This window comes from Limulus polyphemus, unplaced genomic scaffold (assembly GCF_000517525.1).
Source record: "Limulus polyphemus unplaced genomic scaffold, Limulus_polyphemus-2.1.2 Scaffold1306, whole genome shotgun sequence".
Lineage (NCBI taxonomy): Eukaryota > Metazoa > Arthropoda > Merostomata > Xiphosura > Limulidae > Limulus > Limulus polyphemus.
In genome coordinates, this window is record NW_013666916.1 from 240,200 (window position 1) to 265,141 (window position 24,942).

The window sequence follows — 24,942 nt, forward strand, 5'->3', positions numbered from 1 at the left end:
CTTGAACATTCGCCAAAGTACATGATAGTTCTAGAAACGTTGCGTCACAGTAATCATGTGACTCGAAGACGCAACAATATATATTTCTGAGATACTTGTACACAACTTAAGCGCTAGTATATATTTGCAAACTAGGTACACGCTATTATGTATTTCTGATCTACTTGATATCACTATCAACAATCCAGTCGTAAAATATGTCAACAATGTCCAGATTCTGATATTTAAAATCGTTAATTAAAACCAAAGTTAAATCTCTCGAAAGCAGTGTTTACTGTACTGTGGGGAACCTTTTACCAAATACACCGCGCTAACTCGTTCAGTATTTATACCCCAGTGAGTAACTCACAAAACGGAAAATATATCTTTATTGTCTCGAGAAAAGGTGAGAGTGCAACGCTATCTGCCTCCAGGAAATGATCCAGCTTGTTGCTGCATCATCAGGTGACACTTTTAATTGGTGAAACGGTTTCTTTCGTTTGATATAGTTTATCAGCTTAGACCATGTTACATATCAATATAGGCCTAATGGTTAGGGCGCTCAACTAGCAATTTGTGGGTCATGGGTTCGAATCCTCTCACCGAATATGCTAGTCCTATCAGTCGTGACGGTCAGCCCTACTGTTCGTAGGTAAAAGAGTTGTCCGAGGATGGCGTTCATTAGCTGCCTTCTTTCACTTCCAAATTAGGGATGGCCAACGCAGATAGCCCTCGAATAGCTTTGCGCGAAATTCAACAAAGAAACAATACCAGTTGAATAAAAAAAAAAATACGATAGTGCACGTGAGAATTATTGTGTTAATATATAAATGTATAGTTACTGACGCAACACTACTGACTTCGAACAATGCATCGCACAAACAGTATAAAAGGTTTTCTTGGGTCCAAAGTGCATTTAATGTTGAATGGATAGAAATGTACTTTTTGTTAGCTCTGGTGATTTGAGTGCAATGTTTAGACTAAAAACAAAATATATGTACTCAGCTATGGAGTCCTTAAATGGTGTACTTTTAGGGCTGTACCTTAAAGTTAATCTTCTATCTTGTTAACTTGAACCAGTTCTGTGGTTTGATGTGTGTTTACTTATTATATCTCTAACGCATGCTCAGGAAGTTCAAAACACTCAATATTTAATATAAAGTAACAGAGCTTGACAATACTTCCAAAACGAGATTTAAAGATGACGTCATATATGCACGTACAGAATAATCGTTTCGTATCCTCGTTACCGAATAAAGTCATATAGTAAGAGTGAAGACTTTTTAACTGTGTATTTACAAAACTTTCTACGGTTTTATCTGAATGTGAGACACACGTAAACTTCGTTCTTAAATCTTATTTGATAATTAATACATTGTTGATAAAAAAAAAAAAAGGTCAGGAGCGGTGGCCGGAAACACCTGTGTGTGCGTTAGGTTGTGCAGACGGATGTTGTGTGTTGAGTTTTCTTTTAATACTGGCCTTAGACGTACACAAACCAATAACAATATTAGACACATAAAACAGTTTTTGAGACCTGTTAAAAAAATTGTCGAGTTAAAGGATTGGTTGGATTTACTTTTATGCAGTACTATCAATGATGTGAGAAACTTTATATATTTTTGTTTAAGAAATAAAACTGGGAATTTTTTGCTGTATATGTGCGGTAGGTTGTCAAAAAACAACAAAAAAACACAAGCCTGTAGTCGCAAAATGATTGGTTGATTTAACTGCTCTGCTGCACGCGCATCGAAGAGTTACGTAGCTGATAGTCAAGCTAGTCCGGCTCTCAGGAAATTCTCTCTGACGTATGTTTCATCGCTCTCACGTTTTTGCCTCGCGGCAGTAGAAGTGAATAAGCCCGCCTACGTTGGCGTGCCGCTGTTGCGTTCAGAAAGCGGTTCAGTTTCTTTGTCACTTTCCTCACTGCCGCTGTTCACTCGGGATCTTCTTTGCTGTCCTGTACTGTTTTCCCGGGTTGAAGCTATACCCTCCTTACTTTGAACACCTGTTCGATTCACCTCTCTGGCGTGTTTGTAAGCCCAACAATACATTAGAACTGAATTTCACTAAGAACGTAAAGACGGTAGAAAAAAAAACGAAAAACTTCTATTCTCCAATAGTGTGGTTTGACCATTCACCTGTTCTGCAAGATTCCATTGGATGTGTCGTTGATTTAATTTTGCCTTAGTAAGAAAAACGATTTACTTTTATTTAAGAGACTTCCACAACACGCGGTTAACAGATAAGAAGTTCTTGGGGTTTGTTTGTTGTTGTTACTTGGAAGAGATATTTTCGACTCAAATGGTAAGTAAATCGAATTTATTCTTGTGTTGCGTATACACCTGCATACACTTTGTTTTCCGTGAGTAGTTTTGGTTCAGGTTATAAGAATGAATTCCAGATAATACCGTACAATATGTTTGCTTGTATCACACTGGAAGAAATACCACCTGAAATGAACGCGCCACGCACGAGACCGTAGAAAGGTAGACCAAATGGCTTCTATATAATGTAAACCGTGGCGAGCTTCGTTTATCACCCACATTCCCTCTACATCCACCTCACCTGCCCTTCGCCATCAGTCTCTTGTAAATATTAGGTGCCAAAAATGGCTTTCCTAATTCACTTGATCAATGTTACCCTATGTACGTGTTTCACATTGAAGGTTCGAAGCGTTCCGTTGTTTGATTCCACAGTACGGGCTTGGTTTCCTGTATCCGCCTTAACCAACCCTTCCTTTGTGCAGAAACCAGTCCTGCTGCCGCTGCATTAGACGTCCCGTGGTTTCCAAACAACTTCCATGTTGGTTTCACAACGTAACTACCCGTTTTCGCCGGATATTTGCATCAAAGCAAGTGATATGGGAATGTAACATGTAACAGAGATAAATTTCAGTGGGTGCTTAAACAGTCAGTTGTACATTCGTAAAACTAAAAAAAAAAATGTCAATGGTTATGGTATGTATTGCTTAATGTTACTATGACTTTTTTATGTGATATGGGATTTCTTTTACTATTGTATTTTTGTGTCTAGTTTCCCAGTGTTATCGGTAGTAACACTATAAAAATAACACGATCATACCGCTAAACGAAGTTAGCTTGTTAACCACGCCTTTGTGTCGTAATACCTTCTTTCATAAAGTAAACGTAGCGCTTTGTCGCTGGTGCTCAGGAAAAGCCTAACGAGACATTGTTGAAGCGAAAATAGAAAAAGACCGCTCCCCTAAAAAAACTTTACTGTTACCGAAGGTGTCATTGTAGGTTGTCCTATACTGTCATGTTACTATCAAAATAAAGAAGAACGTTGAGCCATCATTAACTTCGCGTTAGTTCTTCTAAAATTCCGATGATGCAGGCAGTATTACTGGTATTACAATTAATATACTAAGGGAAAATCTAAACAAATTTCAAATTTTCTTACCTTATATTGTTAATTCGTAGAGGGTTACTGACACATGATAATGTATTTTACCAGTTAGATATTTGGTAAACTCTTTTAATAAAAAAAACAAACTAATAATATAATGTCGTGCGTAGGCAGTTTTATTGTTAGCATGGAGGAAACATTACATTGCAGTGTTTCAACGTGGAGTTACTATTTATGACTAACCCGTTAGTTGTTAGTCACGTGATATCAATTAAAAAGAAACAAATATATTACAGCTTAGAGTTTGTACCTTTTGTATACTCAGATACTAATTTTTCTTTTTTTACAATTCCATAAAATACTTGGCTTGGAATTTTTAAACTTTAAAGAAATACTCCTACATAATGTTTGGTCTGTTGAGGAATTCTGAAAAATAATAAAACATACGTTAAGGAATTCCTCGGAACTTTTTATTTTAACCAACGTTTCGCCATTTCGGCTTCATTAGAGCTAGCACTAATAGTAGAACCCACAATTCCTTAGCGTAGTGACCAACACCTATTTCAAAAGTAAGGCAAGACAGGTTGTACCCAACAATATTTCTGGTGTCTATAATGCTGAAAAAATAGGATTTTTGTCCTTTTAAAACTTCAGTGCATTCTCTCAGAAAGGTGTTTCCCTGACGTCATCTTGTTTTTACGAACACGACAGCCGATTCTTTGGGAATTCGTGTACACTGAGAGAGACCAGGCTAAAAGCGCTTTCCTGAACACAAGCAAAAAACAAATAAACCAAAGGAGCTTTTAGCTCTAGGTAACGGTACTCAAAATTAAACCTCCGACAGTGTTTTAAACTGACAACTAGTATTTGTATGTTCAATGAATATTCTCTTTTCATTGTTTAATAGTACTTACATTAGCAGTATTGATTACACTGTTTAATTCATCTGTTTTTATTATATAAATCAGTTTGTATTGTTAGCTAAGTATATGTGTTTGTCTTTAAAACTAACCTAAATCTTATAAGTTTGCCGAACCTCGTGAGATATTATTGGACTTACGACGTAATATGTAACTGACAGAACGATGCATTCTAAACTTTGTATGTAGTAACATAAGAACAATATATTACTTAGTCTCATTATCGCAATGATTTTTTTATTCTTACTTAATATAATGTATTTTATTCAAATAGTTGTATAAATAATTAGTTTCTTTTAGCTCATTCACGCAATAAGTTTTCCCATAATGCACTGAAAGCTTCAGAAAGTTAGTATGCGAGTGTCGTGCTAGGCACGTTGTATTTTTGCTATTATAAGAGCCTGATGAATTATTCATATTTTTTTCGAGTGGGGCTGTATAAAATCAAAACCACCTGTTACAGTGAGGTCGAATCGAAGTCTTTACTTAGATCAGTGACATATTGTAAGGAGTTACCTCTTTCCTGACATTTGCTATTTTAACGAAATTTTTCTAAAGAAAATTTATCCGAGTAACTACTCACATATTTCGGAGAAATTATTTGATGTTTTTTTTTAATTTAACGTTTTTGTGCCATTTAAACTTTTCTTCTTTTTCTAGAAGTAATGCACTGTATGTCAACGTATCCCAAACTTTTGTGATCCACGACCCCCCTTTAATAAACATGGTTTCTTGCGTCCCCGTATTTTAAATGAGTGAATTAAGTGACGAGATATAATACACAGATACATATTAAAATACTATATATGTGTTGTAGTAATTACTTATTATTTTCATTAATAAAAAACTACATTAAAACGCATAATTTTGCATTATTCCTCTATTGACTTTAATCGCTCGCGCCCCTTAGGGTGGGCACCCCACACTTTAGGAAACGCTGCTCTGTGATATACAGGCTGTCCCAAGAAGTTAATTGAAATTTGTCTCACCCTCTTTTTACTGTGTTACACATTTTGGTGTATTTGTATTAAAGTTGGTCGCAATACAATTTCATCCCACCCACACTTTTTGGGGTCTCCCCGTTCTGGTACTTTTTATGCGTTCTATTTTGCAGTTGACCGAGGAGATAATAATATGTATAGTTTTATTATTTACTCTTTCACTTGAGATGCGTATTTAATTATTCAATGAAGCGAATTTGTATAGGAGCTGGCTTTGTAAGCTGATAGGCTTAGCATGGCCTGATGGTTAGGGAGCTAAGTCAAAATCTGCGGATCACGGGTTTAAATTCCTGTCACCGAACATGCTTGCCCTTCCAGCTGTGGGGCCGTTATAATGTCACGATCAATTCTACTATTCGTTGGTAAAAGAGTAGTCCAAAAGTTAGCGGTGGATGGTTTTGACTAGCTGCCGTCCTTCTAGTCTAGCACTGCTTTGCGCGAAATCCAAAACAAACCAATCTAAGCTGATAAGGTGAATAACAGTTATCATTCCAATATCATCCACCATTTTGGAATAAAATTTTGTTTTAATCTTCAAATTACTGACTTATCTTTATACCGCTCATTAACGGTGGATTCCACATGTTACATCCTATTGAGTGATCGTATGTGTCAATACTCAATGTTAAAAGAAACACAGACAAAATGGATTAAATCGTACGATTTCTACATAAAATGCATACTAGACTCCAGCAGTAATTCACCGTCATAAGCAGACGGTGTCCATTGACACGATTCTAAGTTGAAGTTTCAATTTTTAGCTGCGGCATAACAGCTAATAAAATGGTTCTGAGTTGTTTTTTTTTCAAGTACAAAATTTTTGCTCATAGCTCCGTCATCTCTTGACCGATTTGAGATCTAATTACAGTTTTAGAATTTGGGGTTCAAACCCTGTAGATTGATATATTTGACCACGCTCAAGGTCTCATAGATTAATTTATTCTAATCCTGCCTGAAAGAATTTCAATATCAGGGTAGGCTGGTAGAGATCCTGATGAGTAATAAAATTCAATTGGGTATACACGCTTAGTATTGCTAGCGCACAAAAATAAAAAGGAAAAAGGTTCACAGATTACTTTATAGTTTACTCTAATCCTGCGTAAAAGAATGTCAAGTGCCGTGGCTATTGAGGATTTCCTCTTGTTTAAAGGTATATTTTGTAAATATATGCTGTTGTTTTACAGGTTTCATGTTCAACTTTTCTAAAAAGTATTATATTTTGAATATTTTTTTTTAATGTCACGCACACTATACGATACACAGCATCGTATTTGTCTATGTCTTCTGATTACGTGGCTTTTTATTAGTGGCCGCTGTTTTCGTGTACTGCTACCTACTAAATAATAAGCCTAAAATCATGTGCAAACTGGTTGTCCCCACCGGAGCTCTGGTTCTAAACCCACCTGCTGAGGGCTTGACTCCCGGACCTTCTTAACGACTCTGTTGACTTATAGCTTTAACTACGCCCCTGGTAATTAGCGATTAATTGCAGAATTAACTATATTTTTGTTTCTTGTGTGTGATGAACCCACATGTAATTTTTGGTGCAAAAATAATTTATAAGTACGTATTAAAAAAAATAATCCGTTAATTCTAAAGTTAATGATAACTTATTCCGAGTTATAGCACGTGATGAAATGCGATATATAAATCCTCGTACATGTAATGTGGGGTGTTTACTCGGTATTTTAAGAATTCAAACTTTTTAAATTTTTTTAGTTGGCCAGATGCTATTGTTTTACGTACAAGAGTTATTTGTTTGTGCTATGTAAATTAGATAGCCTTTAACGTTGAATATATGAGCGTTCACTAATAGTTGCTTACGAATTTGATGAGATCACATCATTGATTACATACCTTTGAGAACCTTACTTTCGCTAGGATTCTCATGGTCTTTGAACGATTGAAAACTGTTATTTTGAATTCGTACTTCCTTTTCCTTAGTACTTTTTTTTTTGCTTTGTTGGGTGTGTGATAACGCCGATTTTTAGGCAGTGGCCTTACAGTGAGTTTCACATGCAAGTCATTTCGACTCCACTTGCAATAGTATGGGTTTGAGCCTAATAGTCTAGTAGTCCCAAAACTATTCTGTGTGATTCAGAAGAACAGAGGGTTGTCGGATGCATGGTGCATGAAGTAATTTAACACGCAAATGAAGTCCTTCTTTTCAAAATTCAAGTTTGGATTTTCAATCGTGATTGCGGGCACCGGTTCTGATGCGTATTCATTAAAATATGTCTTCCGGTTGGAACTTCTTACTTTTTAATAAATCCGCGATTCTTTGAAGTTAGAAGTGGCGTAGCAAGAGCTTGGAATATATTCTGGGGCATGATTTTCCTCATTATTAATCTTTCTTCCCTTTGTCACTTAATCATCTAACCTCAAAAACGTATTTATTTTAGGAAGTTTTGAAAATTTCGAAATTTCTTCCTCTTTGTTCCCACTTAAAGGTTTAAAATAAAAGAATAATCATAGCAGTAAACAAACCCTGAAGTTTAAAACTAACAATAGTAAACAAGCTGAACTGAAGTTTATTAACACGAACAATAATATCAGGGATAAGTTATATTCTTAAAGCCATTCTCCTTTAATAAGTGTACTTGGAAATTGTTTGACCATTTAACAGTGTTATTTAAATTACCCCTCAACTCTGATTACATCCCAGCCTCTTGGAAGCAAGCAAATATTCTTATATTTTTGAAGGAAAGCAAACCAGCGAATAAACCGGGAAGTTACCGACCAATCAGTGTGACTAGTCGTGTTGGGATGATTTTAGAAAGAATAGTTAGTAGTGGAATCTCCACTTTTCGAAATGGTTTCAGAAAATTTCGGTAAACAACAGATCATTTGGTAAGGTTAACTGAAACCACAGTCGATAGTTTCAGTCAATCATAAGAAATGAACTATCGTCTGCTTTCTTGATATAGAGAAATCATTCGATACTGTATGGCATAACGGTTTAAGATATAAACTGAAACATTTAGAATTACCAACAGGTGTTATTCGCTGGTTGTCTAACTTCTTAGAAAATGTAGAAGGCACCTACTGGAGTATTTTACTCCCGAGGCAGGTGTTACACGGGGAGGGGTAGTTAGCCCTATCTTTTTATCATGTTTGCAAGCGATATGCCATTAAACGATCCAAATTTTACTTTAACATCACAACTTGCAGACGATGGGGCGATATGGAAGAGTTCTGCGATTCCTTAGATAGCAGCTCCAAATTTACAGCCCGTACTGAATCAAATTGTCGAATATTGTCAAAAACAAGGGATAAAAATAAGTGTTCCTAAAACAAACTTTGTTCTATTCTCCAAATCGATTAAATCCTCCTGAACGAAGCTCTTCTATATATTGTTCCATCGGCAAAATTTTTAGGTAAAACCTATGATTCAAAAGTAATATGGAATAAACATATTACTCAAATTAGGAATAAAACATGGCAACGAGCAAACTACATCAAGAGATTAACAGGTAAAAGCACAGGAGCCACACCAGAAATCATGAACAAAATTTACAAACAGTATATTACGCCAGTAAAAGAACATACCTGTCATTGCATGGACAAATGTAGCACCAACACACATAAAGAAATTACAGACAATACATAACGGAATGATCACTAGAGCCTTCAGACTACCAAGATCAACAAATACTACTTTCATGCATAAATACACAAACATTTAACCAATCAAAGACAGACTCGTAAGTTGCTAGTTCCAATACTTTGATGAAAATTTATATAAAAACGACTCATTAACCGCGATAGATCGCTTTATCATACATGATAATGATAGGCCTAAATATCTCTTCCCCACTCAATGTTTACCATAAGAAAACAAGTTCACCTGCACTAGATCTTAACTTATCGCTTAGAATTAAGTATCACTTGTGTATTTAAAAGGGTTTTTATATGTGAAATACGCTACTGATAATTATTTCAGGCAATTATTTCCTATGGAACTGTTTGCAAGGCCTGACATGTATTTTCCACTTTAAATACCAAAGTTTTCGTTTTACTAGTGATAACAGCAAAATCAACATTTTATTTAACTGTTTCTAATATTTTTTATATAAAATACTTGTAAGGAGTGAGTAAATACGAGAGCAAAAAAAAAAAAACCTTTCAGAGCAAAGTGATAGTTTTGTTTTCTTCCGTCGTTGGTTTTGGACTCTTCCACCAAAAGTCCGCGATCCCTCACCAATACCCATCCCCCCCCTATGGAGGGCGTGCCCCACATTTTGGAAAACAGTGCATAAATGTTAGCGAACGAAAGGCCTCATTGGCAATGACTTGTGGGAAACTGAAGATCTCAAATAGTAAGTTTACACGTGCCTCATTTACAATCAATAATGGATAAAATAAATGTGAAACAAAAACTAGTTTGTTATGATTTTTATCGCAAACGTTAGATATACAGTATAGTTGGATAAAGTCATTCCATTTCTCAAATATTGTGATTTTGTATATTACGTTGTATTTCACTATTGTTGTAATAACAGACGGGGTGTGATTAGCATTATCTTTTGTGTACCGTAGTGAACAGTGGCGGAGTAAAAAACTCACTCTACCAGTAAAAATGACTTGAACTTCAAAAAAACTTTTATTTTACCAATGCTGTGCTTTGTACTGAAGAGTCGTAGTTGCTATGGTTTGCGCCCCCAGTTGCACAACGGAAAGTCTTGTGATGGTAAAAAAAAAATTGGGTTGCGAAACTCGTGGTGGACAGAGCACATATAACCCATTGCGCTTGACAAGAACCATACCAAACTATGGTCTGTATTGGGAGCTGAATAGTGTTAGTTGCTATGTTTTTCTTCTTCTAGGTACAGAGAAATCTTGGTTGTTATCGTTTTAATTTGATATACCAAGCTAACAATCCGAAAAAATTCTGTAATCTGTAATAAATGTATAATGATAATGTATTAAAAGTATTTAAACATTTTAACCAACACTGTTAATGAAAGTAACATTATATAAATAATAGAGTATACTTTACAAGCAAACATAAAACCTGGAAATAAAAACCCGATTGAGTTATAATTTTTAACATTGACAACTTTTATTTTACCCTTTTTTGATATTCCTCATTTGTATATAAAACGTTTATAATGTTCGATGAGTATTGGGGTGGGGGTGGGGGGTGATTAACTTACTTACCTCGCCCATTTATTTCTACATCACTAAAGGAAACACTAAATTTCCATTAATTCTCCCGCCATACAATTTTGACAAGCTTTTACGCATCAGATCTTTTTACTTTTTTTTCAGGTCGAAAGCCTTTAAACGTTAACCGTGCCTATTTACTCTTAGAACCTAACATTGCTTATTTAATTAAGAATTGAAAGAACAACCAAAGTTAGTTACATTTGGGAGCATCCTAGCTTGTGTTCCTCTTCGTATCTCATAAACGTTTATTCGTAGTAAAGTTTGTAACATTTGCTGAGTAATAAAAGACATTATTTCAAACATTTTTATATAGGTTTTCATTGATGATATCCGTAGTCGTATTAGTAAAAATACAGGCAGTTGTTCAAAGTTAACATTTATAGAAGATGACTAGTTCTTAATGTGTAGAATTTAAGTGAGACTTGAAATATATAAACTTGACCGAAAACGTTTGTTATCCACCGTCTGTGTGTCTTTGTAATAAATTAAAATCTGCTTGTTGAGTCTATGAGCTGTATCTACAAGTTTACATGTGTTATAAAACTGGCAAAGAAGTCTGGTGTCAATGTGAATACTGTTATGCATGTTTTTTTAATTATCCACTTTCACATTTATGTGTCTCGTTATAATTCTGATGACATTCTTTAGGAGCTGGTTCCATTTATGATATTTATTATGTAAAAGCTCACGTTTCCACCATACCCGGTCGTTTGAAGAGTTACATCTCCACCTCAATTCGCTTGACTCCAAGTGGCACTTCAGGAATTATCTACAATCTCAGCTTTCGTGTGGCGTCAGCAAAGAAGCGATGGCCATTCTGAGTTGATAAGGAACACATGGTTTTCAGCTTATGGCCATAAGCAGTTACAAAAAAAATGCAGCTGCTGTGTTCTTCAATAACAGTGTTGTCTAGGCTTGTGATTAATTCTTGACAGCTCTTGCCATCTGAAAAAATGTTCAATAATCTGAACGGGTGAAAGTTTTGGCGATGAGGTTTCCTATGAGACAAGTAGGAAAGAAGATTACTTTGGTGTTTTATCCAGAGTAAGGCTAGTAATAAAGACCAAAATTAAGTCCTTATAGAAAAGAAGGTTTCGACAGAGATGTGCGAAAAGGTTGAAAATGAGACTCCACGATTGGTATAAGTTAAAATCATTTTAATAAGACGGACAAGGGAGCTTTAGCACAGTATCAGAAAGTAGTGGACATTTTTTAATAGTAATCAACTAGACTAGTAATTAAACTTCATGGACTAAAGTGAACATTCTTCCAGTTGTGGAGTTATGGATTTAGTAGTTGTTTTTTTAAATTTTGTACCTAATATCACTTTAAACAAAAAGTAAGGTGGATGTTGACTGTCATCCAGAGAAAAGTTGTGATAACACTAGAAAATTGCCGTTACTTATTTCGAAATTACTTTTTGTATAGCACAACGATACTGTATTAGAGGAAAGCCACATTGGGCTATGTGCTGTATCCACCGCAAGGAATTGAACCCTACATTTTAGCGTTGTAAGTCCATAAACTTGCCGCTGTGCTACGGGGGAGTAGGGGGCATAGCACAAACGAAAAGTCTCTTTCAAAGACTACGCGTGCATAGCGGTCAGGGTTTTAAATATGAAGAGTTGGGTAAGTTCAGGGAAGAGTTGGGTAGTTCTGTTCACATGTCGTCATAGATAACTTCTAAGGTCCCTTGAATATTTCGAAATATGTAACAAAACGAAAAAAGAAGGAAAGCAGTACCCATTACTAGGATTTAAATATAATACACACACACAGTAGTGTCGCGCAGTTCTTCATTACGTTATTTATACTTCACATATACACATGAATCGTGATCCTTTGCGCACCACGTGACATTTTACTTTGCTGCTGGTTGTTTTTCACACCATATTTGTACTTTTTGTTAATTGCTAGAATTTCTTCTAACGTGATATGAAGTAAAATTGTTTTCAACATATTTAAATCATCCAACATAAATTTCACTTTATGTGATTATACACAGTTTTATGGATATTAAACATGGATAAAAGTAATATAGTAAATGCATATAAATTTCATATTTCTGGGTGAAATCCATCATTATGATAGTTCATTAGTTTCATGAACATGGCATTACGTTGTAAAATCAAACATTTATTTTCAGCGCGGATCTGACGAGCTACTGTCTCAGGGTGCAGTCAGTAATGGTACCGCCATGAGCCCACAACCGAACCACGCCGACAACAACAACGATGCCAAAAAAGTGAGTCTTATAGTTTCATGACGAATATTTTGAACCGCCTACGTGTTTTTGTAATATATCCATCAGTGTTTACATTATAGCTAAAACTGTAAGTCTCTTTTGCAGTTCGTAATGTGTGCGGTTTACATGTTACAGTATTTACATCTTACCATTAAAAAAAAGGCATTGAAATTACAAAATATTAAAATCTGTGTTTTTAAATTACTTGTATGTAATTAGTTTCCTCTAATTAGCATCTATTTATAATGTTTTACTTATGTATATCGTATGTATACATTAAGAAAAATAACTTATTGATCTTACGAAACGGGAACTTACGAAGGACGAAACAAATCAATGTAATTCATCCCCAACGTTTCTAGAGATTTGTCATACGAAGACTTAAATTTAACATGGGTGTAGATGTTGATAAAAGTTTCTTGTAATCTGAAACTGTTCTCTAACATATGGTTTGAGACCGTTTCGAATCACACCAGGATAATCAAAATCACTTGCAAAACACTACTGATCAAAACTGCTATCTGAAGAATTATTAAAAGTAAGGATGCACGGGTACATGGCCAGATGTTCGGCCCCGGCCGGGTATTGGGCTACCCGGTAATACCCAGCTCCGGCCGAGTGTTGAAGTTAAGCATCTAAGCCCTAATCTTTGTGACAACTGACGCGAAACTGAAAGTTACAGTCAATAATTGGTTTGGTTTTTTTAAAAAAAAACGTGTTCCGAGCAACAAAAACTGACCGCCCGCTGAAAGTCGGGGATTCAGAGAACAATAGAAGTTAGGGCTAGGTATTGAAAGTAAAACTTGAATGTTGTGTTGGTGATTATTTGGTTAGATGTAATAAACGTCAATTTTGTTTCTAATTTTTGGGTATGTTGTTTTTTGTGGGGGGGGGGGGCAAAGGTAATCGGCCAAATTTTACTACCCATGCATCCCTTAATATTCAGAGAATCTAAACCTTTCATTAGTTAGCAGGAATGTAACAGCCACCTTTAGAAACTAATTCCTGGTCATTTTAAAATTATGGCCTCAGTCATTATTGTCAGTAAAAGTCGATATTCTTATTGTAGCCCAGTCTCGTATAGGTAAAAAAAGATATGGAAGAAAACATCTCAATCAAAGATGAACGTCGTTCGTTACATCTCAAAAAATATAAAACAGTGGCAAAGTCGAAAACCTTCTCAATCAAAGATGAACGTCGTTCGTTACATCTCAAAAAATATAAAACAGTGGCAAAGTCGAAAACCTATTTTTATTTACATATAGAGAAAATAAGAAATATAGTATTACTGAAAGATTTTACTCGGAAATTTAATTCCAGAAATCAAGATTTTTAGATCTAAATTCTATATATATGCTTGATATACAAAATGTAAACTTGTTTTTATGAAGTCTGTTGAAAAATAACATAGTACGTTTCGGTTGCCCCTTAACCACTTAATTATGGCAGAATTTATAGAAATTAAATCAGTATAAAATCTAGTTACAACGTACTAAAAATTAATTATAAAATATCAGAAGATAATACTTTTACCCTATTATCAAATAAATAGAATAGATTATTATAAAAGATTATTAAAGACTGTAACGTACCTACATTTTGTCAACTTAGCGTGGATTCCTTTTTTAGTACTTGATAGCTTAAACTAATTTTTCTGTAAAATAAAAATATTTATAAATTTCAAACTGATTAAGAAGTTGTTATAATTCTGGCGATTTTCTTGTAGGTGAAACTGGAAAGAAATCAGCACGACAAACCGTCCAGAGTGGTCCATGTGCGGAACATTCCAAATGAGGCGACAGAGATGGACGTTATCCATTTGGGTATACCATTTGGACGTGTCAGTAATGTGTTGTTGCTGAAGGGAAAGAACCAGGTATCGATCTTAGTCTGTATATTTCCCCATAGTGAATGTGTGTGGTTACAAAGTGCGTAGAAAATAAGTGAAACAAGCGAATCAACGGGAACGTTTTATTTTGTTAATGTTATATTGAAACTTGTCTGGAGTTAAAGGGTTCTCACCTGGGCGTGTGACCAGATTATGTTGCTGTCAGCTGGGTAGCTGTTTTAAGTTACGCAGATATATATGTGCATAATAACTCGTTTGAATTTAACTGGTATCTAGTCTGGAAAATGATATAATAACTAGGGTAAACTGCATTTTCTGATGAATAACATTAAACAGCTTATCTTCACCAGATGGCGGTAGAAATACAATACGTGACGAAACGAATTTTACCCAACATCTTATTCTAATTAACAAACAAGATGTCTGTTTGTAAGGTACTTGTAAGGATATCTGCCGACTTAAGCATGTCTTTGCGAGTTTGGTCTGTATTGGGCTTTATTCTGTATTGAAAATCCGTTCCCAGTAGTCAGTTTAGGCTCAGGTCAATAAACAGCAAAGAATGTCTTGTTACGCCGTACAAAATATAGTTCATTGTGATCACATGGATGAGAAAATACAGTTTTAATTATGATACTTTGACCTAAAACATTTTATTGTGTATAATACAGCTTTGTTTCATCATGTTTTAATTGTAATTGCGTCTTTTATTATTCATTGTTCTGCGAACTTCTGTATATTAACGAACCAACCGCATATAATGTACGAAGTTGCTTTGAAAAGCATTACATAACAGGCTAATTTCCAAGTCTAATGTAATATGCAATTACTTGAGGCCAGAGCTAATATTTATGAAAATAAAGCCAACTCCGGCAGTATTTATTTTTGTTCATCGGTCCGTTAACTACACATAATTCTTTTAATTACCAGACATAGTAAAGAACCTAAGTTCTAACAAACTATTTAATACAAAGTTCCAAACGTTGACATAAATGATTTTATCGATCGCTACCTACCTGTTGAAACAGCTCTAAAACTAATGGACTATTCCTATAGGTTACACGTTTAGAATTGAAGCTGTGGGTGAAATTGTTCCCGACAGATAAAACTTTTGCAATGAAAACTGTAGTGTAACAATTTCATACGTTAGTGAATTCTTCTTGTGAAATCTTGATCATTGTCTGTGTGTTCCCCTTTTTCCGAGTAGTGTCAGAGGATTCGGCAAATTTTACCATTACTAATACTAACTCCTCGTCTCAGTCATTCCGCAAAACTGTACTTCCTTTTTGACATTTAAGATGGTTGTGTTAAACTAAGAGGGTAACTTTATTATCGCTCTTCTTAATTTAGTTAACCTCCAATCCCTCCCTCCAAGGCCACCGACAGCTTTCATGGGAAGGCTTGGTATGTGAGCCCCCCCCCCGATCAATTCTTTCTCTGCCTTCTACAGATCCACATCTGGGACAGTAGACCCCGAGGAGGTTCCCGGCCTCCACGCATTCTCGGTGGGCATGTGTACCTCCTAATATAATGTCCCCAATGCTCATGAACTATATCTGGTGACGTTATTCTAACTTGCAAGTAAAAAGCACTCCCTACTTCTTCAAAATATTGAGTTGTTTAGCATTATAAGATGTATGTCAAATGAAAATGTGTAATACATAACAGAGGCGAATTTTTAAAATCTACATTTGTTGACTAGAAAAGTTCTTATCTGTAATCTAACCACTCACTTGTATATTAAAATTGCAGTATGGTAAAGAGTATGGTATGCACAACCTAATTGTTAAATTTGATTAAGTATGGAAATTTTCTTTTTGGGAGCATGGAGGTGAGGATTATTAATTTTTTCTTGTTTTTCATGTAAATGTAAAGTTGAATTAAGTTTATCCATATTGAAACGTGTTAAAACCCTCGTTGTTCCTAAACTTGTTATTCCGGAACTAACGTACCAATTTGTTAACTGAAGATTGTATAAATTATTGAGGTGTTACTTGAAGGAATTATGATAGATGTCATGCGTACAGTATGTGTGTGGGGGTAATACGTTGTCGTTGCTTGACTACCGCCTGCCCTAAGGGAGACATTTCTACCATAATACACATGCTTGACTGAAAAAAATATAAAAACATTTCTTGGTATAATAATAAACATACAGTACCCTAACAATGAAAATTAAAAGCGCAGTTTTTATAAAAACGCACAGACGTAAGAAAAAAATGTCATGAAGAAACTAATTTGCATCTTTTTTAACTTCAGTATTATTTCTTTAATTATTGGGTACTTCTGGTATATGATGGATCTTAGTTTGTAGTTTTGCGTTTCTTTAGTTGTGTATTTATATATTCGTTTAACTTCACTGGTATGAATTTCTGATCACAATAAGCCATACGAATCTTATAAATTAATATACTAGGAAAATAAAGGCTTTAGTGATCAGACAGAATGCGTTGGTCCCCCGGTAGTACAGCGGTAAGTTTACGGACTTACAAACGCTCAAATCCGGGGTTGGATTCCTCGTGGTGGACACAGCAGAAAACTCGATGTAGCTTTCACTAAAACAATGACTTTGTGGAATCATTAATCGGGTACCGTCACTGTTAATGATATTTTCAGCTGTAATCACCGTGGTTCCTCGGAAAATTTAGTCAGTTAAGGAAATTATGTTTATCCATGACAGTCAAGTTATTTTACGAAAGAATAAAAAATTTCTGGTTCTGTCTTTACTAAACATGTTATTAGTTCAAGATATAACTGTGATTATCAATTACTCGAAAGTTTTGTATTTAACCATGGATCACTTGTTCCAAACAAATTTTAAAGTTCATTGTGGTTGAAGTCTGGTAGTCTATGTGTATATCTTTGGGACCCAAAGTCTGTCAGAAACAATGAATTATGGTCTCTTTTAATAAAAAGTCAACATTGAAGTGCGTGTACCTACTCTAATTTTCCCCCAAATTTTGGGAAGAAACGAAAGATCTCGGTTATAACTCGTCGAAACGACGGTTTTTTTTTTACACTGCGTCTTTCCCGTGCAATTTTAACCGTTTCTTCAATAACATGGACAACGAATGAAGACTAGCTGCAAGCTCTCGGTCGTAGGAGTTGCCGTCATGGTTGACCTTGGACGGCTGACTCACAAAAGACTCCTATTACCGGATGTTGGGCTAAACCTGTAGCTGGCCCCACTTTGTAGGTCGCCTTTCTGCCGGATGGGCCACTGAGAAGGCATGCATGCATGCAGAACGCAATTAAGCGGCAGTTTTTCCTTCACTAAGAAGAAAGAAGTCGGAATGTTATCAGCTTGTACCTTTGCAGTTTGTCCTGTTTGTGAAAGTTGAAAGATCTGTTCATTGTCTTTCATTCTTCCACTACTACTAGTAGAGAAGTAATATACACACATAAAAAGCGCTTGTTGCTCTGTTTCTCTCAGTAGTAACTATAACTACAGTATGTAAGAAAAACAAAACAGCATATCTCAATACTATCTGGTAATTCATTGTGTTTATGAAACGACATGCCATTATGATTTATAGTGGAAGTGACTGGCCAAAACAATGATATATTATACTGAAAGAATGATTATATTATTTGTTATTGTAAATTTGTAACAAGCAATATTATCAGTATGGTACACTTACATGAAAGATTCAGTATTGTGGTTGGTATGGCACAGTTGTAACACTAGATGTTATGGCTGATATAACAGTTATAACACTGAATATTGTGGTTGGTATGGTACAGTTCTAACATTAGATATTGTGGTTGGTATGACACAATTATAACACTAGATATTGTGGTTGGTATGGCAGAGTTGTAACACTAGATATTGTCTGTGCCATACCAACCACAAAATCTAGTGTTATAATTGTGTCATACCAACCACAATATCTAGTGTTACAACTGTGCCGTACCAACCACAATATCTAGTGTTACAACTGTGCCATACCAACCACAATATCTAGTGTTACAACTGTGCCATACCAACCACAATATCTAGTGTTATAATTGTGTCATACTAACCACAGTATCTAGTGTTACAACTATGCCATACCAACCACAATATCTAGTGTTACAACTGTGCCATACCAACCACAATATCTAGTGTTACAACTGTGCCATACCAACCACAATATTTGGTGTTACAACTGTGCCATACCAACCACAATATCTAGTGTTATAATTGTGCCATACCAACCTTGTAACACTAGATATTGTGATTGGTATGACACAATTATAACACTAGATATTGTGATTGGTATGACACAATTATAACACTAGATATTGTGGTTGGTATGGCACAGTTGTAACACTAGATATTGTGGTTGGTATGGCACAGTTGTATGAAAGGATATTGTCATTATTATAAGATCCTATGAATGAAAGCAAAGAAGAATGAAATGATAATGTCAACTACCTTATATCTGCTATATTCCAGCCAATGTTAAATGGTGTGTGCTTTATATAGATAGGATAAAGTAAATTGTTGACTTGAGAGAGTAATCATGTTAAGTAGTTTATTAAGGAAATATGTACTTTAGGTTACAGAATAAATATTGCCACCTTCTGAAACATACGTTTCCATTTTAATTACAATAATTAAACCTGTTGGTGATCACTTGTATTATCTGTATAAGTTATGTTGAAATAAACATTTTTTTGTTATTATTATTATTATTTGAAAAAAACAATATAATCCATTATTTTAATACCAAGATACTATGGTCCAACAGTACCTATGAAAAGATAACTTCTGAATAAGAAATCATTGGTCACTGTATATTTTTGCAAGAGAATTTAAAATTGACCAATCATTTATTTTTTTATCTTGGTTATAATTTAGTACTAGATTTATGCTAATTAATGTTGTTGTGCTGTGTTACACATTGTTATGTTCCTATGTTTGTTTATACACACTTATTTTATATTAAATTAATGATGTTGTGTTATATGATAGATTGAACATAACATACATTTGATGAAGTGTTATGTTCCTGTGTGTCTACACTTGCTGTCTATGAAATGCTGAGGTTTAGAAACTAATTAACTTTTTCAAGGAGAGCTTGAGTTGATTTCCTGTACAATATTAATGTAAGCCATGACATCAACTTATTGTCAATGAAATGCCCAGGTTTAGAAACTGTAAAACGTTTTACAGGAAGCTTGTCTTTCCTCCCATTAGAAGCATTGGTAGTACAATATTGAAAGCTGTTAAAGATATGTTGAAATCTGTTTAATGAATCTTTTCACATTCTTTTTGAATAGCTCTGCTTGAGAATGTGGTGTTCTTGTTGTATAGAAACCACCTTTTGTAAACCATTGTGCATCTGTGCTTTACTTGATAGTCACCACAGAGTCATGTGACATCAGCCTTTAACTGAACATGCATGGGGTTGGTCCATTGAACTGAGCCTGTATTGGAGAAAGATTGTTGACTATAATTCAAATTCACTAAGTGTATCTTTGTGAAATGTGGCAAGCTTTTAGTAAAATGTACAAATGTGTTGTGCATAAGAAGTCAGATGTGTCAAAAAAGTATTTGTACTGAAGATGCCTTTGTGAATTAACAATATCACTCTGACTCAGACTCTGAAAAGTTGGAGCACAAGGTAATGTTCATGTGAAGAATATAAATATTTTTGTGTAACCTCTAGAACTTCTGAAATGCTGTTTACTGTTTTTGTTTTCAGTATCTCTGTATATTGTAACTGGTATTTACTCTTGTCTGCCATTAACTGTTCCTTAATCAGCAGCATTGAGTAAAATGAATAGTTGATAACTGACATGAAATGCATAATCAGATCTCCAATTGATCTCATAAACTCTGGTTTGTTTCTTATTTCTTGTACCTTCTTGATATCTATCAAAAATACACAATGGGAATAAAAAGCAGAAAAAGAAAATGTGTGCTAATAGTTTGAAAAGGTAATTGTTTTGCTTATGCTGCAACTATTTTATTTTCACCATGACCAGTAGAGGGGGCTGCTTTGTCTGAATTGATTCTTTACACAAAGACAAATTCTTATTATAAAAAATAATCCTTGGCATGTTAGGGTATTATAATGGATGTCGTTTATTCAGTTAAGAATGGAAGGTGTTTCATTAGCTGTGTAATTGGTTCAGTGTGTTGCTATGGGGCTACAGAGAAGATCTTTCTGTGTTGTGAAATTTGATGCCATGTTAATGTTACTAACATAAAATAGTCACTGTGTGAAGGCCAAAGTTGTCAAACTGCATATGGTCTGAAGGATGGAATGACCTTGAAGGGGCTTTAAAGGGCAGTGTGAAGCATGACCTAACAATCAGTGAACTGACAGCTCTTTTTAGGCCTGGAATGCCAGGGGACCAGTGGGAGTGAACTATGGAACTTTAACTGTGAAAAAAGAAAAAGTACAAGAAACATTATTACAACTGTTGTCTAGATTTCAAAAAATAAAATTAGTTTGTAGTTTCTACTTTAGTAAAAAGTAGTCTTGATAACATTTTAACCTCAATGTTAATGAAAAGGTTTATTACTTCATGGTGGTTACTGTAATAAAGTAGTAGTCTTGAGAATATTGTAGCATAAATATTAGTGAAAATTTTTACTACATCATATTTGACAAGTAACATTTTAATTAGGTAACAGTAAATGGGTTTGAATTTTACTTTATAAACATTTGTGGTTTAGAGATCTTTACAAAATAATTTTTTCATGTAACGTTTCTCTGGTGGACTTGCACTTGGTTTTTCAAGGCCAGGATTATTAAAACTTTACTTTCCCTATTGACCAGGCTACTTATGTAGGATACCTTATTAATAAAAGCTATATTGATATGAAACTTAGTTGATTTATTTAGTAATAAAGAGATTGAGATAGCTTTATATTTCAACTATTTACCATAAAAAATGAAGCAGAACTACAGCCAGTTTTATATGTAATCTAAGAGAGTAGTTAACCCTTATAAAAGTTAAACATCTTATCAGCAGAAAATCCATTCCTATGGCTTTGTGTTAGTGTTTGAACTTCTTTACTTGTTACTGTCATTCAACACGTTAATTTTTGTGAGCTTTTGTTTATCTGACACATAACTCTACTTACTTGTGCTTTTGATAAAACTTTTATAACATAACATAATAGTTTGGGACAACATGGGACCTATTGGTCCATCTCGGCTGTTCCATCCTCAAAACTAAATTAAAACGATTAAAAAAATAACAATAATAACATTTTAAACCCAACCCGTGAGTTTAAGAAAAAGCTTGATAAGTATATGAATGAAAATAAAATTTACTGCTCTACAACATCTGAAGGCAACCCATTCCAAAACCCAACCACCCTATTAGAAAAATAAAGCTATCTATAAAGCTGAAGATGACGCCTACCTTGCCAAAATTTATATATGTATCCCCTAGTCCTACTTTTCTCATTGTTAAATATAAAAAGATGATACATCAACACTATCAATTCCCTTTACAATATTAAACACCTCAATCAGATACCCCTAACCCTTCGTTTTTCAAGAAAAAATTTGAGAGATTTCAGCCTCTCATCGTATGACAACCCCTCCATCCCAGGCACCGTTCTAGTAACCCTTCTCTGAACCATTTCCAATAATTCAATGTCTTTCCTAAGGTAAGGAGCTCAAGATTGAAAACAGTATTCCAAATGTGGCTTTACCAGTGACCTGTACAATGAAAATATAACCTCTTGAGACTTGTATTCAATATTTCTATAGATACAACCTAAAATCCTATTTGCCCTACCACTAGCAACAGCACACTGCTTGGATGGCTTTAGAGACTGATCAACTATTAAACCCAAATCCTTTCCCTTCATAACACTATCCATTCAGCTGTCACATACCTGAAGCAGCTGATTTATGAAATGGATATTCGTGCTATTTCCAATGAAGATATATCAGTCAGTGGATATCTGTGATTGGACTGTTGAAATGTGCTGGAAAACCACAGCCCTTATACACTAGATTGATTATGGAAAGTCTGCACAGAGAAGTTGTGTGCTTTAGACATGACAGCCTTTATGACAAAACCTTTTACAGTGAAAATTACATTGCAGGCCAATTTTCAAAATGATTGTGATTAGATAATGCATGACCTGACAATATGAGGTGGCATGGACTTTAGTGATGTACGTGTGTTGAGGCTCCAAATTAATTTGAATATAACATCCTCAAATTCTGTGCTGAGTGAGACCTGATATTGGAAATGATAATTTATATTGAGTTTAATATGTAAATAACTATACAACTTTAGTGAAAGAAAACTTAAAAGAAACTAGTTAGGTTCAGTCTAAAGGAGGTTGGAGATATCCCTCATATTATATTATACTGAACGGATGCGACAAGAGTTATCTGTTGTGAATTGGGAAGCTGAGTTATTTGGAAATGCTGATCAGATAGGAAAATTTTTAAAGATAAATTTTTAAATATTCAGTGTAAACATATTCCTAATAGAAAGAAAAGGGAAGCTACAAGTAAAAAACCAGGTTGGCTCACAAAGAGTTTAAGAAATAAAATTAAAGAAAAGCATCATAAAGTTAAGAAATTTAAATTTACCGGTATGACGGAGACTTAGAATAAAGAAGATCAAGAAAGTTGGTGAAACAGAAAATTAGGACATCAAAAAGGATGTATGAGGAAAAGTTGGCTGAAAATGTAAAAAATTAACAGTAAGGATTTCTTTAAATACATTAAGAAGAAACAAAATGTTAGGATAGGGATAGGACCCTCGAGGGATGATAAAGGAAGGCTAGTATCTGATGATTATGAGATGGCTGGGTTATTAAATTTTACTTTTTCTTAGGTTTTTACTAATAAAGATTTAAGCAGTATTCCACATCTTGATCAGTTGATAAATGGAAACGAGATCAGACAAGATGACTGCATTAATTCTGAACTTGTTAAGAAAAAATTTGGAAGTTTAAAAAATGATAAGGCCAAATAATATTTTAAGATTTTAATGGAAGTTAAAGATTGGATATATGAGCCACTTGCTATTGTTTTTTGTCAGTCCTTGAATAGTGGGCAGGTACCATAGGATTGGAAATTAGCTAATATAACTCCTCTTTTCAAGGGAGGTGATAAAAATTATCCCAGTAATTAGAGAACCATTATTCTTTCATCAGTTGTGGGAAAAATTTTGGAAAGTGTTAAAAGGTGCTTTGCAAAGTCAATTAACAAAGTTTAGAATTTTATTGGATAGTCAATGTAGTTTCACTAAGGGAAAATCTTGCCTTACAAATCTTTTAACATTCTTTGGAAAGGTTACTGCTTATGTAGATGAGGGTAAGGGTGTAGATTTGGTGTATCTGGATATTCAGAAAGCATTTGATAAGGTGCCACATAAAAGGCTTGTAAAAAAATTAGCTCTATATGTGTGGAGGATAAGTTAGCAAATTGGATAGAAGAGTGGCTGGGTGGAAGAAAGCAGAGGGTTGTTACAAATGGAGTTCAGTCAAACTGGATTAATGTTGCAAGTGGGGTAACTCAGGGCTCAGTCTTAGTACCTTTGCACTCTTTGATTTATGTCAATGACATAGATGAAAGGATAGTCAATAAATTACTTAAATTTGCAGATGATATTAAAGTCTTGGGTGTTGCTAGCTGTGAAGAGGATGCTGCTGATTTACAAAAGGATAAACATCATTTAGTGAGTTAGGCTAATAAATGGCAGCTGAGTTTTAATTATAATAAATGCAACATAAAGCATGTGGGTTATCATAATTTGAATTATAAGTATAATTTGGATGGGAATAACCTTAATATTGTTATTGCTTTTTCCAGACTGAGATCCTTCTTTATTATGTTGCATACTGTAGCTTGGGACATATGAAAAGCTTTTGCTAGTGACCTTTCTGTTTGCAGATTCTCACTTGTTACAAAATGCCACACTTTGCTTACCCTTATAGGTGTACTAGTTGTACAGGTCCTTGTTCCCCAAGTTTACCCAAATTAATTGAAGTTTCAATGCCATTAAGTACAAGAGATCTCTATTTAGGTATGTAAATCCTCAATCTAATCACATCTTTATGATCTGAGTGCATGAACATTTTGCACCAAAAAGGACTGTTGCATACTCTTCCCTAAAGTAATGTATTTCCAGTGGCATCACACAATCTATAAAATTCCAAACAATGTAAAATGTGTTTCTGATACTTGATACTTGGATACAACTTTTAATCATTACATGTATGATGTGTTACAAATCAAATATAAACTTACAAAATTAATTTTGTCCTCTGGCCCAGAACGTAGGAGGTAAAACATTGCAAAAAAAAAAAAGTCTCTGGAGAAGTACAATTCATATAGTGATGGGAATATACTGTTTAGCAAAGGTATTTTAATTTGCAAATTACAAGTATAATGCAAGAAAATGCAAAAAGTCTCTTGAGAAGTACAACTCATACAATGA

At 34.6% G+C, this 24,942-nt stretch overlaps 1 protein-coding gene across 4 annotated transcripts in view; it reads left to right on the forward strand.

Annotated features, from left to right (window-relative positions):
• Positions 1 to 24,942, forward strand: part of LOC106463028 (polypyrimidine tract-binding protein 1-like) — a 123,876-nt gene that overhangs the window by 72,491 nt on the left and 26,443 nt on the right. The window contains exons 1-3 of one of the 4 annotated variants that reach the window (XM_013922998.2): positions 1,816 to 2,286; positions 12,585 to 12,683; positions 14,410 to 14,559. In XM_013922998.2, the coding sequence (XP_013778452.1) occupies positions 2,284 to 2,286; positions 12,585 to 12,683; positions 14,410 to 14,559 (252 nt within the window). In that variant the 5' untranslated portion in view covers positions 1,816 to 2,283. Of the gene's footprint in view, positions 1 to 1,815; positions 2,287 to 2,765; positions 2,940 to 12,584; positions 12,688 to 14,409; positions 14,560 to 24,942 lie in introns of those variants that run through there. The other 3 variants (XM_022390439.1, XM_022390438.1, XM_013922999.1) reach the window with 3 other exon arrangements.